At 34.7% G+C, this 10,481-nt stretch overlaps 4 protein-coding genes across 6 annotated transcripts; 2 read left to right on the top strand and 2 right to left on the bottom strand.

The window, feature by feature from the left end:
• Window positions 1-86: 86 nt before the first annotated feature.
• On the bottom strand, window positions 87-1,883 carry gammaSnap1 (gamma Soluble NSF attachment protein 1). Its single transcript, XM_017238854.3, has 7 exons — window positions 1,740-1,883; window positions 1,609-1,676; window positions 1,266-1,381; window positions 1,009-1,203; window positions 882-952; window positions 460-817; window positions 87-405 (listed from the first exon to the last, which is right to left on the bottom strand). The coding sequence occupies exons 1-7, from the start codon at window positions 1,796-1,798 to the stop codon at window positions 361-363; spliced, it is 912 nt and encodes a 303-aa protein (XP_017094343.2). The 5' UTR covers window positions 1,799-1,883; the 3' UTR covers window positions 87-360.
• Window positions 813-5,767, top strand: sei (seizure). 3 transcript variants are annotated; one of them, XM_070278716.1, is made up of 13 exons: window positions 813-962; window positions 2,408-3,276; window positions 3,334-3,574; window positions 3,632-3,813; window positions 3,868-4,022; window positions 4,079-4,199; window positions 4,260-4,380; window positions 4,453-4,571; window positions 4,741-4,931; window positions 4,997-5,139; window positions 5,193-5,386; window positions 5,446-5,540; window positions 5,603-5,767. In XM_070278716.1, the coding sequence occupies exons 1-13, from the start codon at window positions 956-958 to the stop codon at window positions 5,739-5,741; spliced, it is 2,577 nt and encodes an 858-aa protein (XP_070134817.1). In that variant the 5' UTR covers window positions 813-955; the 3' UTR covers window positions 5,742-5,767. The 3 variants fall into 3 exon arrangements, with proteins under 3 accessions (XP_070134817.1, XP_070134816.1, XP_070134818.1); XM_070278715.1 differs by having other exon boundaries at window positions 3,331-3,574; window positions 5,603-5,766; XM_070278717.1 differs by lacking the exon at window positions 813-962 and adding an exon at window positions 1,987-2,227 and having other exon boundaries at window positions 3,331-3,574; window positions 5,603-5,766.
• Window positions 5,750-7,642, bottom strand: ppk29 (pickpocket 29). Its single transcript, XM_017238493.3, has 10 exons — window positions 7,580-7,642; window positions 7,171-7,522; window positions 6,976-7,112; window positions 6,832-6,928; window positions 6,585-6,772; window positions 6,446-6,528; window positions 6,343-6,390; window positions 6,197-6,284; window positions 6,018-6,136; window positions 5,750-5,961 (listed from the first exon to the last, which is right to left on the bottom strand). Exons 1-10 carry the CDS (start codon window positions 7,639-7,641, stop codon window positions 5,855-5,857), a joined length of 1,281 nt encoding a protein of 426 aa, XP_017093982.3. The 5' UTR covers window position 7,642; the 3' UTR covers window positions 5,750-5,854.
• Window positions 7,643-8,261: 619 nt separating this feature from the next.
• Window positions 8,262-10,396, top strand: LOC108123371 (uncharacterized). Its single transcript, XM_017238494.3, has 4 exons — window positions 8,262-8,324; window positions 8,382-8,443; window positions 8,517-8,716; window positions 8,776-10,396. The coding sequence occupies exons 1-4, from the start codon at window positions 8,276-8,278 to the stop codon at window positions 10,328-10,330; spliced, it is 1,866 nt and encodes a 621-aa protein (XP_017093983.2). The 5' UTR covers window positions 8,262-8,275; the 3' UTR covers window positions 10,331-10,396.
• The last annotated feature ends 85 nt before the right edge of the window (window positions 10,397-10,481 follow it).

The following is a 10,481-nucleotide window of genomic DNA, read 5'->3' as shown; positions in this document are numbered from 1 at the left end:
ATAAACATATCAGCTATTATTATTTGTTTAAAAATCCTAAAAGCGTTTATTTTTAATTTTACCAGGGAATTAAAAATGTACATCTGATTGATTTGAGCTTATTTTATTTGTAAATATTTTTGCAGTAACAGTTTTATGTGATTAAATGGGTAAAGCGAGGTTTATTTTAAAATCTATTTATGAGCTCCCAACAAACTTTATTACCTAATATGTTAATAATTGTCTTTTTATTTCTTACAATAAGTACAACATCTGCGATTGAATTTTTATTTAACAATTTATATATTAAAAGCGATATTTTTTTTGAGAATTAACGATAAATATTTTTGCTAGTGTGGAGACCATAAAACTTGCATTGACTTAGCACAATCCTCCCTCATCCTCTTCCTCAGCGTCCTGTATAACCTATGTATTTTAAATTAAAACAAACTTTTACGACAAGTTACTTTGAATACTTACATTTCCAGCACTTTCTCCGGGTTTCTTCTCTACCTGTAGACCTTTCGGTAATGGAATGTTCTTTGAAAGAATTGCATACTCTACGTCCATGTGCCTTATAAACGGAGATGCCAGCATTCTTGCAGCCAACTCGGGATCTTCGTCATCAAAGGCTTGCAAAAGAGTTTGGAGTGTTGCGACTTCTTCGGGTTCGCAGCAGCTTCCCCATTCTCTGAAAGTTTTTTCCGCTTCCACAGAGTCACCACGTGCCAGTTGTACCATCACCAGGGCCACGACCAACCGACCAATCTGGCCGTAGGATTCGGTTTGTTGATTTAACCCAATCTCCTTCTTGAGCGCATTTGTGGCTTCATCGTATCTAAAATGGATTGTTTTAATCGTGATTGCAAATGGGATAAAACTGTCTCCTTAAAATGTCTTACCTTTGCAATTTCACCAATATTCTTGAGACTTTCGATGCATATTCAGCTGCTTGACGGACGGAATCCTCAATCTGATGAATGGTAAGCTATAAATTCAATTATTTAAGGTATGGAAGTAGATACCAACCATAATAACTTCTAGAGCATGTTGATAGAATCGCAGTGCCATGTCAGGATGCTTGTTCTCGGCTAGTTTGGCAGCTTTGTCCAGAGCAGTGGCTGCTGCTTCCGGCGAACCATGCTGCTGATAAAGGCTGCAGGCCTTGTTGGCGTACTCCTCGACCTCGGCTAGCTTGTCAGCATCTTTGGCCAGTAAAATAATCTGCAATAAAGCAAATTGTCAGTTCTAGTTTAAATGGATTAAAGAATATTGACTGCTCAGACCTGCTCGTAACATTTGGCAGCATGGAACCAGGACTTGTTGTTCTTGTAGCATTCAATGGCCTTCAACAGACAGTCCTTGCTCTTATCATAGCTCTTGGCTATTCGATATGCAGTTGCTAAAAAAGAGCAAACAAATATTTATTAAAATAGCTCATCCATCAATGACTAATTGTATTCTCTGTATATGTACATATATCATTTATGTGCTCGTATACATACACACTAATTTTTATAAAACGTGTCCCCTTTTTTGAATTGTTTATTTAGTACGAAAAACACGATTTTCTATTTGTATTAACTATATAATCGTGTTCAAATAACATAAGAAATATAATAAACATACCAGCTTTGGAGTATTCATCCGCAGCACTATCGTAATCAGGTACCCATTTCAATAGAGATGTCTTTAAACTTCAAAGATACAAAGATACAGATACTTTATTTTGGTTAATGTTTTATCTTCTTCGATGTTACCTCTTCTCGGCCTGCCGCACTAGTTCCTCCGCCTCGGCTATCTTTTTAGGCGCATTCATCTTTTAATTGTATCTTTGTTTTGTAGGAAAAATCAATTGTTTACATTTAATTTTAGTGTGCCCGAATGCGACGAATAAAATAACAATGATTTTAAGAAATCACGGGGAATTCAAAAACTTTATGCAGGTGCGCATGTCTGTATATTTAAGAAAAGCTAAGATGAGGGAATTGGATTACACAGAAAGAAAAATAATTATATTATTAATTAAAATAATAGCTTAAAAAAACTAGAAACCATAATGAAATAAATAAAACAAAAAGCATAAGCCTTAAATTCATAAGTTTTTATGTATTAAATCTTAAATAAATACCTACTACCTAACTCTAAATACAAATTTTAAGTTATAAATAATGTTTCCAATATTTTCACTTGTGTATCTCATACCTGTGCTGTTTTGATTTGCAAAGTAAATAAGAAAGTGCATTAGGTAACAAATCAAACGGTTTTTCAATAATTTTTTTTAATAATATAAATTATAAAAACTAATAGTATACCGTACTAACCTAAATTAACTCTTTGATAAAACATCTACAAAAGGATAGCTAATTCAGATATGCGAAAATCCTTTACTGACCTAATTTTCACTTTTCCGCCACCATTTTTTCAGGATATAAGATGTCGCACAAATCCTGTGTGGAACTAAGTGAAATCCGAAAACTGGATAAAATAGTTCAGCAATGTGAGCTCTATATGTCTAACAACAATATAGACGATCCTGTTAAGAAGCCGCCGTTGAAGGAATTCAAAAGGAACTGCCTGGCAAAATCCAATAAATTCGTGGAGAGGGAACTCTTCTCCCTTATGTGCAATCTGAATAAAATTGAAAAGAAACAAGTCTTCGTTTCGGATATCCTCATAAATGCCAGCATGTTTGACGACAAGAAGGAAAGCTTGACGAGATTTCCGAAAAATGTGGCTGACCATAGCAATCTTGTGTATCACAAGTTCATGAGAGCTAGCCCGACCAATGATGATGACTCGATAGAACTGAAAACAAGGGGTATCCCTAAGGGCGAACAGGTTTCCAAGAGTACGGCAGATTGCTTCTTCTCGCCGTTGCTAATCAAAACTAATAATAAAAAGGATGGCTTTAAGAAGGTCAAAGGAAATAAGAGCGAGATACATTTTGAGCCAAATAACATCTCGATTCAATCAAAAAAGCACTTGGGTTCAAAACTACCCAAGAAATGCATAAAATGTGATAAGAAAAAATTGTATATCAAAAACTATCAGAGCTCGTCCAGAAGGGAGTGCGATTTGCTTTGTTCTTATGATCCATTGCGCAAAAACAACGATATTTTTCAAAGCCACAAAGGGAATAGTAACTCCTATGAGTGTATGTTTAAAAACAATAAGTACGTTCCAAATGATAAATCAGCCGAGAATGCTCTGGGGGATCACTACGATGACATGTTGGACAAGGAGGCACTTTTGGGATCCAAGAGCGAGCCAAAAATGCAAGAAGCTACTGAAACGGTACATCTTCTGGAATACATTTCAATTATCATTTCGTACTAACTTAATCTTTAGCAGATCCTGTCCCTGGGGGGAAACATTCTCGACCAGAAGTTGCAAAACAATTACTACCACAAGTGGACCCTCCTGCACTATTCACCTTTTAAAGCTGTCTGGGATTGGGTTATTCTAATTCTGGTCATGTACACGGCGATTTTCACTCCTTATGTAGCAGCCTTCCTTCTTGGAGAACAGGATTACCAAAGAAGAAACAATAAATACATAAACTCGGACCCCATTGTCATAATTGATTTAATAGGTAAGTTTTCCACTGCCACTTAGAACTGCTAATCATATCTTTTTCTATATCTCCCAGTGGACGTTACGTTCATCGTAGATATTATAATAAACTTTAGAACCACTTTTGTGAATGGACAAGACGAAGTGGTATCCCATCCAGGAAGAATAGCAGTCCATTACTTAAGTGGTTGGTTTTTGATCGATCTGGTAGCAGCTGTGCCTTTTGATTTACTTTTAGTGGGAAGTGATACCGATGAGGTAAGTTTTATTTTAACCATAATTATCAAATATCCTTATTTAATTAAATTTCAGACTACTACGTTAATAGGACTGCTCAAAACAGCTCGACTTTTGCGATTGGTTCGGGTAGCCCGTAAAATAGATCGTTATTCGGAGTACGGTGCTGCCGTTCTTATTTTACTGATGGCCACTTTTATATTAATTGCCCATTGGTTGGCTTGTATTTGGTATATATTTCAGTTAATTTAAGTTATTAGTTATCTAATTATATGATATTTTGTAGGTATGCCATCGGTAATGCAGAAAGATCGATTGCATCGAAGAACATCGGTTGGCTGCATTCCCTGTCATATGACATTCAAGAGCCCTATTTCGAAAACAAAACTGGTGGGCCCTCCATAAAGGTAGACAGTCATTTTTCCATTAAAACTAATGGATTTTTATTAAAGACATTTTTATTGCAGTCTCGATACATCACAGCATTGTATTTCACATTCACATCACTCACATCCGTTGGCTTCGGAAATGTAGCCCCCAATACTGATGCTGAAAAAGCTTTTACCATATGTGTCATGCTCGTTGGATGTACGCAAATTCTCACTTTAATTAAAACATGAATGCATTTTGATTTATGATACTTTTAATTTCCCATTTAAGCTCTTATGTATGCATCCATTTTCGGAAATGTGTCGGCAATAATACAAAGACTTTACTCGGGAACTGCAAGATATCATACACAAATGTTACGCGTTCGGGAATTTATACGATTCCATCAGGTATATTGCACGCACGTTGTAGTTGAAAATGTAGAAGCCTTTGTTCCCGTTTTCGAAACCGATAGAACTCCTAGCTTTAAAACTTGGAAATATTTCTAAACCCATCGATTTCCAAACGGGAACAAAGGAATTGGTAAATACGCACTAGTACTCTATTATCTCTTTTTAGATCCCCAACCCATTAAGACAAAGACTAGAGGAATACTTCCAACATGCATGGACTTATACGAATGGAATAGATATGTCATCGTTATTGAAAGGATTTCCTGAGTGCCTTCAAGCAGATATTTGCTTGCATTTAAACAGAAAGCTGCTAACAACCTGCGCAGCCTTTTCAGATGCCAGTCCTGGTTGCTTAAGGTGAGTTTTCCATTCACCAAAATAAATATACTTCAAATTAACGATGATTTTGTATTATATCTTAGAGCTTTCTCCCTCAAATTTAAAACAACTCATGCGCCACCTGGGGACATTCTGGTCCATAGAGGGGATGTACTTACCTCTTTGTTTTTTATTGCAAGAGGGTCTATTGAAATTCAACGAGACAGCAATATGATTGTTGTATTAGGTAGATTTTCCCCTCTGCCTTTGAAATTTTTATTAAATTTTCATTCATTCTAGGGAAGAATGATATATTCGGGGAGAACCCTTGTATATATCCCACCCTTGGAAAGTCAAATGGTGTTGTTAGAGCCCTAACTTACTGCGATATCCACAAATTACACAGAGATGACTTGCTGGATGTTCTAGACGCATATCCAGAGTTTCTCGAAAGCTTCGTAAATAACTTGGTCATTACCTACAATATGAGAGATGTGAGTAATTAAAAAACTACCATAAATTCGAACAAATTAATTAGCAAAAATATTTTTAGGATGAACACAGCGGTGTTGATATTAAGCATCGCTACTTGCGGGCAAAGTCATCCGATAAAATGCGGAGCTCGGCCGATATACCTTCGATAAGGATGTAAGCTTTCACCAGGTTTCGGATAAACAGGATTAAAAACTAACGCCCTTTAATATTTTTAGAGTTGGACTCCGTTATAAGAAACATAATGTTAACACATCTGTGCATAAAGTTAAAAATGATAATTCTCGCGACTTGAATATTTTCATAGAAAATGAAATAGCAAACTATCATTTAGATTTGTTTGATAACAACAACTAACCATATTTAGCACAATTTTTAATAAATTTATATTCAAATATGTGCAGTAAGAGTTTATTTACGTTATTTGGTTACAGATAATTCATTTAAAAGGTGAAGAGTATTTTAATTTTTTATATCTTAAGTATTTTGCGTATCTGACTAATAACCATCGAAATAATCTCCATCAAGTTGAGTAACGATGCTCCAAAAAACAGGCCAATGACACTGCCAATAGCAACTAAAAGAATAAATAAAACTAGTTACAGTTTTTAAGAAATATTATAGAAAAGGAACCTATTAAATCCAATTTAGTTTGAGTCACTGTTCGAAGGTATCGAACCGTTGGTGGCGAGGCAATTTCTATTTCAACAACGTTTTTTCCTTGATATTTCGAGAGCTCCTTTTCACGGGACCTTAAAAAATATTTTATATTTTTTACTAGTTATTGACAGTATATCTTTTTAGCTTTTTACCCAACATAACTAATCTGCTGTTCCATACACGATGGTAAGCACGCAGTGTTGTATCCAACATGATCTTTTACTTTCGTGACTAGGTTTCCTAAAATTTTGAATATTTTAATAAGCTTTCACAAGTAATCTTTTGAATGTAAGTATACCCTCTTCCAAACAAGATACTCCATATATTCCGCAATAGTTTCGGGTACCTATGTAGTTACTAAGTTTTTTTTAAGACTTTGATTTTTAGAAACATATACCTACTTTGATATTTATTACTGAATATAGTGCAATTGCACAGTTGCATTTCCATCTCACTCCGAATATTAGACATGCAGATCGAAAAACTATAGCCAATTAAATAATGTAAACAACCCGTCAAGTTTTAAGCCTTGGGATTAACCTGTATAAGGATCCTTCCTCATTGCTCTCGCTTGGAAACTTGCACATCCTTTGGGAAATCGGCTCGTCTATAACATCTTTGTTGTTGTGGATCTCTTCAACATTAAAACTATGTATCGAATGTTCCGAAGTAATCGCATAAAAGACAGCATTAAAGTATGGTAGATCTTCAGGGCTATTGATGTACAACTAAAATATAAACCATTTTAAATGCAAACACAATTTAGTTGGAGATTTGGTGTTCTTACATCGTATCGATAAAGTAAACCACTTTTAAGAACCAATCTTAAATTTCGGTGTTTATCCAAGGAAGTATATCGCAAAGGCATTTCCTCAATACTCGGACTACAAACTTAAAAATGTAAAATTATTTTTTAATGATTTTTACTTACTAGTCATATAAATTGTTTGCAAGAAAGCAGTACCCCATTTCTAATTCATGAAACTTGAATATTTTCTCGCAATCGGGTAGAACCTTCTCAGCAAAGGTAATTTCTTCCATAAAATCCGAACACGTCCGAGCAAATAACTAAAAATATAAATGTATATTGAAATCCTGTATGAAAATTAATAAGATTCAAAAATACCTCCTTTCTCATATCCAAAATATTAACTCCACATGTGGAATTATATTTATTACAATAATCCGCCTTCAAGTATAGATTATTTGGATTAATAAAAAGGTAGTCGTAGAGAGTTCGAATATGACTGTACGGCGGATTATCGCCAGGAAATCGTTTCTTTACGGCGTTTGTAAAGACATCAGTAATTCGATTCTTAGATAAACAGACTCCTATCGATGGAAAGGTATTTATCCAACGACTATATGAGGTAGACACCCCAATGCTGGTTGAGTCCGTTTCATATCTATGTTTCATAAGAATGAAGATTCTAACCATGTTCCATCCAGAAATTAAAATAACAAACATCCAAAAAATTCTGTAAAGAAACTCGATAATTACGAAAAGACTACAAATAAATTTTACAAAGTAATACCTTCTTTTATTGAATATATATTTTGTAAAATCCACCAAAAGCTTATATATATTTCGAGCCATGTTGTCACCGACCAAAGTCCAAATCAATATTGCAGTCGCAACCAGGAAGCATGGGAGTGTTATTTAGTATGCATGTTTATTTTATACACGCGATTTTTATGTTTTTTAACCTTATCTGGCCATCAGATTCAAGCAAAACTTAGTTTAACTCTTTTTCAAATTAATGGGTATTTTTCAGGTTTAAACCTAGCTAGCTAAGTAGCTAATCTACCTCTCTAAAGAGTGTGCAATTAAATGTTTTCGGAGATGCAACAATTATAACTGAGAAGATGAGCTTGTTCAAGCGTTGATTTTTATGCTCCATAGCCCACACGCTACTGTTTGGATGCAGTATCAGAAAAATAACTTAAAAGTATCATTTACACAAGATAAATATAACAAGAATTTTATAAAATTTCTTCTGGATAACCCTTATATAAATAGGTCCTCAGATAGCTAAAATATCTATTTTTACAATTTTGTGAAAAAAAATATTAAGCACATTGGTTTGGAGTGAATGATTTATGAAGTTAGGCACTCAGTCGAAAGATATCTTACACATCAATACGTATTTTAAACCCAGTAGCTACTATCCAAGATAGAAAACTATCTGAAGTAGTCGTTGGCTGTCTGTGGTAAAAAGTTATTGTACAATATGTTGGGGAAAGTGAAAAACAGCATAGTTGCCATCTACATGGCAATAGGTAAAAATAGTTTCAATAAAATGAGGTCCTCGATGTCAATATGTATTTTTTCTGCAGGAATATTTTACATATTAGTTAATATAAACGTTTCATCGACCTATATGGGACCCAAGAGGCAGGTAAGTATCTAAAATGATTAGCTCCGCATCCCAAAGAAAAGCGAAAGTCTGTGCAACTCAGATACATTTTCAGATGTGGCCTGTAGATCATCCGGCAATTGTTTTATACAGACACCATCCTAACGCTCTGCGAAAATTTTATTGGTACAATACAAGAGCTCCAATTATGGTTGGAAAAATGCGTCTAAAAAACTACATGCGTAATATGAATATGCTACCCAGATATATACCCACATCCGCTCAATATCAGGATGCATTTGCAAGTTCAAAAAGGTGAATCTTTTTAATTTAGACACTAAACGCTTTTGTATACTATACAGACTATTTTTCAGGAGCGTCTACAGGAATTTCAATCATATAAAAGGTTTTACAACAACATTAAAGCCTGCAACCACAGCGGATTATGTTTCAGCTCCATTAAAAACGATGGATTTAAACAAATATAAAACATTAAATACAATGGGGGTTTCAGCTCCAGTGAATATATTGGAAACTGGCCCTGTAACCCGTCCCCTGGATTTTAAAATAGAACCCATCAACGCATTCGTACCATTAACGGAAAACACTATATCGAATGCAGAACGCTTAGTGGGCGATCATAAAAAATGGAGCAGTCCGGATTATTCCAACCATAGTTGGACGAAGTGTCCTGAAAGAATAATGAATCTGGCAGGACAAACTTTAGCGGATTGTTATAGAAACACGTTACAGGACTATCCCAAGGATCAATACAGTTCGCAGAGTATGCCTAGCGAAACGCCAGTGACGACAACCAACTTGCCGTACCATAACTATGTTGCTCATACCTATTTTACGCTAGACGATGTCATTTTACCACGCTCATCTACTAAATTTGGAGGCACATCGACTGATTATGAACAAGAATTTCGGCCGAGTCCTGTTTTAACTACACTAATGCCGACAGAGGCTTTCACCGAGCGATATTACCATACCACTCAGGTTACACCCACAACAACATCAGAAGCTCCAACATCACAAAAAACTACACTAATAGATATGGATTTTCGTAGCTTTCCCTATACTTCTAGTTCAACTGAGTCCACATTCTTTAAGAACACCATTAGCCCAACAACTCCAGAGCCGACAATAAGAAGTACCATTATAACTCCAAATATAACCAATATTTCGTACAAAAATAGATTAAAATCTCTTAAAGCGACCAAAAACTATTCATCCAATATCGAAACTAAACTAAAATTATTAAAGCTTCACTTAAAAAATCTTGTTACAACAACAGAAACTCCAAAGTATATTCAAAACTATACAAAGACAGATGTTGCCGATGGAAATACCACTACCCAAAATAACACAATCGAACCAACTACAACAGCTGCCCCGAGGAGAATTAATACGAATAGAAAATTGAGAAAATTCCGAGTTTTGGCTTCAACGAGAAAGATACCAACGCAAAAACCGCACAACACAACTGATATGAAAGTCAAATTAGAGAATAAAAAACCAAAAAGAATTTATGAAAGACGCAAAAGTTATAACTCGACTGTTGCACCAGATATTTCAAAGAGTACGACAACCGAAAATGTTGATCTAACCAACAAGCATAAACGCAGAAATACAGCTCGAAAAACGCAAATATCTGAAGAAAACTCTCGATTACGAAACTCAACAAAGGTAATCAGCAATAATATTGTAAAATCTCGCTCGGACAGAATTCTTGAAGATAAGAATCCTTTGGTGACGGAATCGGCAATTATGACTATATCCAGTGGTAATATAAAAGTAAGGCAGCCAATATTAAAAATAAAGCCTAAACAGCACAGCTCCAGAAAAATAAACCATGTAGAAAATGATAATTTTATCCCATCCCTTCCCATAGAAGTTTATTTTAAAAAAGTTAATCAGCAATAAAGTTTAGCCGTCTGAAAATTAGGACACATAAAATATGTATGGTAAATAATAAATGTATAAAAAATATTCAAATTACAAAGACATTTTAAAGCACAATAATATAAAATTGTTTTATTTTATTTATTATTTTAATATGAAAATGGATATTATC

The sequence above is a fragment of the Drosophila bipectinata genome, chromosome 2R (assembly GCF_030179905.1).
Source record: "Drosophila bipectinata strain 14024-0381.07 chromosome 2R, DbipHiC1v2, whole genome shotgun sequence".
In the NCBI taxonomy this organism is placed as follows: domain Eukaryota; kingdom Metazoa; phylum Arthropoda; class Insecta; order Diptera; family Drosophilidae; genus Drosophila; species Drosophila bipectinata.
This window is presented reverse-complemented; position numbering and strand designations above follow the sequence as displayed.

What these genes read in the sequence shown, in the direction of transcription:
- gammaSnap1 (XM_017238854.3), bottom strand. Translation starts at nt 1,798, where the DNA reads ATGAATGCGCCTAAAAAGATAGCCGAGGCGGAGGAACTAGTGCGGCAG. An exon ending in GTGCGGCAGGCCGAGAAGAG is followed by an intron (nt 1,677 to 1,739) that starts GTAACATCGAAG and finishes GTATCTTTGAAG; the next exon opens with TTTAAAGACATCTCTATTGA. An exon ending in CCGGAGAAAGTGCTGGAAAT is followed by an intron (nt 406 to 459) that starts GTAAGTATTCAA and finishes TAAAATACATAG; the next exon opens with GTTATACAGGACGCTGAGGA.
- LOC108123371 (XM_017238494.3), top strand. Translation starts at nt 8,276, where the DNA reads ATGTTGGGGAAAGTGAAAAACAGCATAGTTGCCATCTACATGGCAATA. An exon ending in ATATGGGACCCAAGAGGCAG is followed by an intron (nt 8,444 to 8,516) that starts GTAAGTATCTAA and finishes ATACATTTTCAG; the next exon opens with ATGTGGCCTGTAGATCATCC. An exon ending in GCATTTGCAAGTTCAAAAAG is followed by an intron (nt 8,717 to 8,775) that starts GTGAATCTTTTT and finishes ACTATTTTTCAG; the next exon opens with GAGCGTCTACAGGAATTTCA.
- sei (XM_070278715.1), top strand. An exon ending in TGTCATAATTGATTTAATAG is followed by an intron (nt 3,575 to 3,631) that starts GTAAGTTTTCCA and finishes TATATCTCCCAG; the next exon opens with TGGACGTTACGTTCATCGTA. An exon ending in CAATATGATTGTTGTATTAG is followed by an intron (nt 5,140 to 5,192) that starts GTAGATTTTCCC and finishes CATTCATTCTAG; the next exon opens with GGAAGAATGATATATTCGGG.
- ppk29 (XM_017238493.3), bottom strand. Translation starts at nt 7,641, where the DNA reads ATGGCTCGAAATATATATAAGCTTTTGGTGGATTTTACAAAATATATA. An exon ending in AGTATCTTGTTTGGAAGAGG is followed by an intron (nt 6,285 to 6,342) that starts GTATACTTACAT and finishes TCAAAATTTTAG; the next exon opens with GAAACCTAGTCACGAAAGTA. An exon ending in CAGCAGATTAGTTATGTTGG is followed by an intron (nt 6,137 to 6,196) that starts GTAAAAAGCTAA and finishes ATATTTTTTAAG; the next exon opens with GTCCCGTGAAAAGGAGCTCT.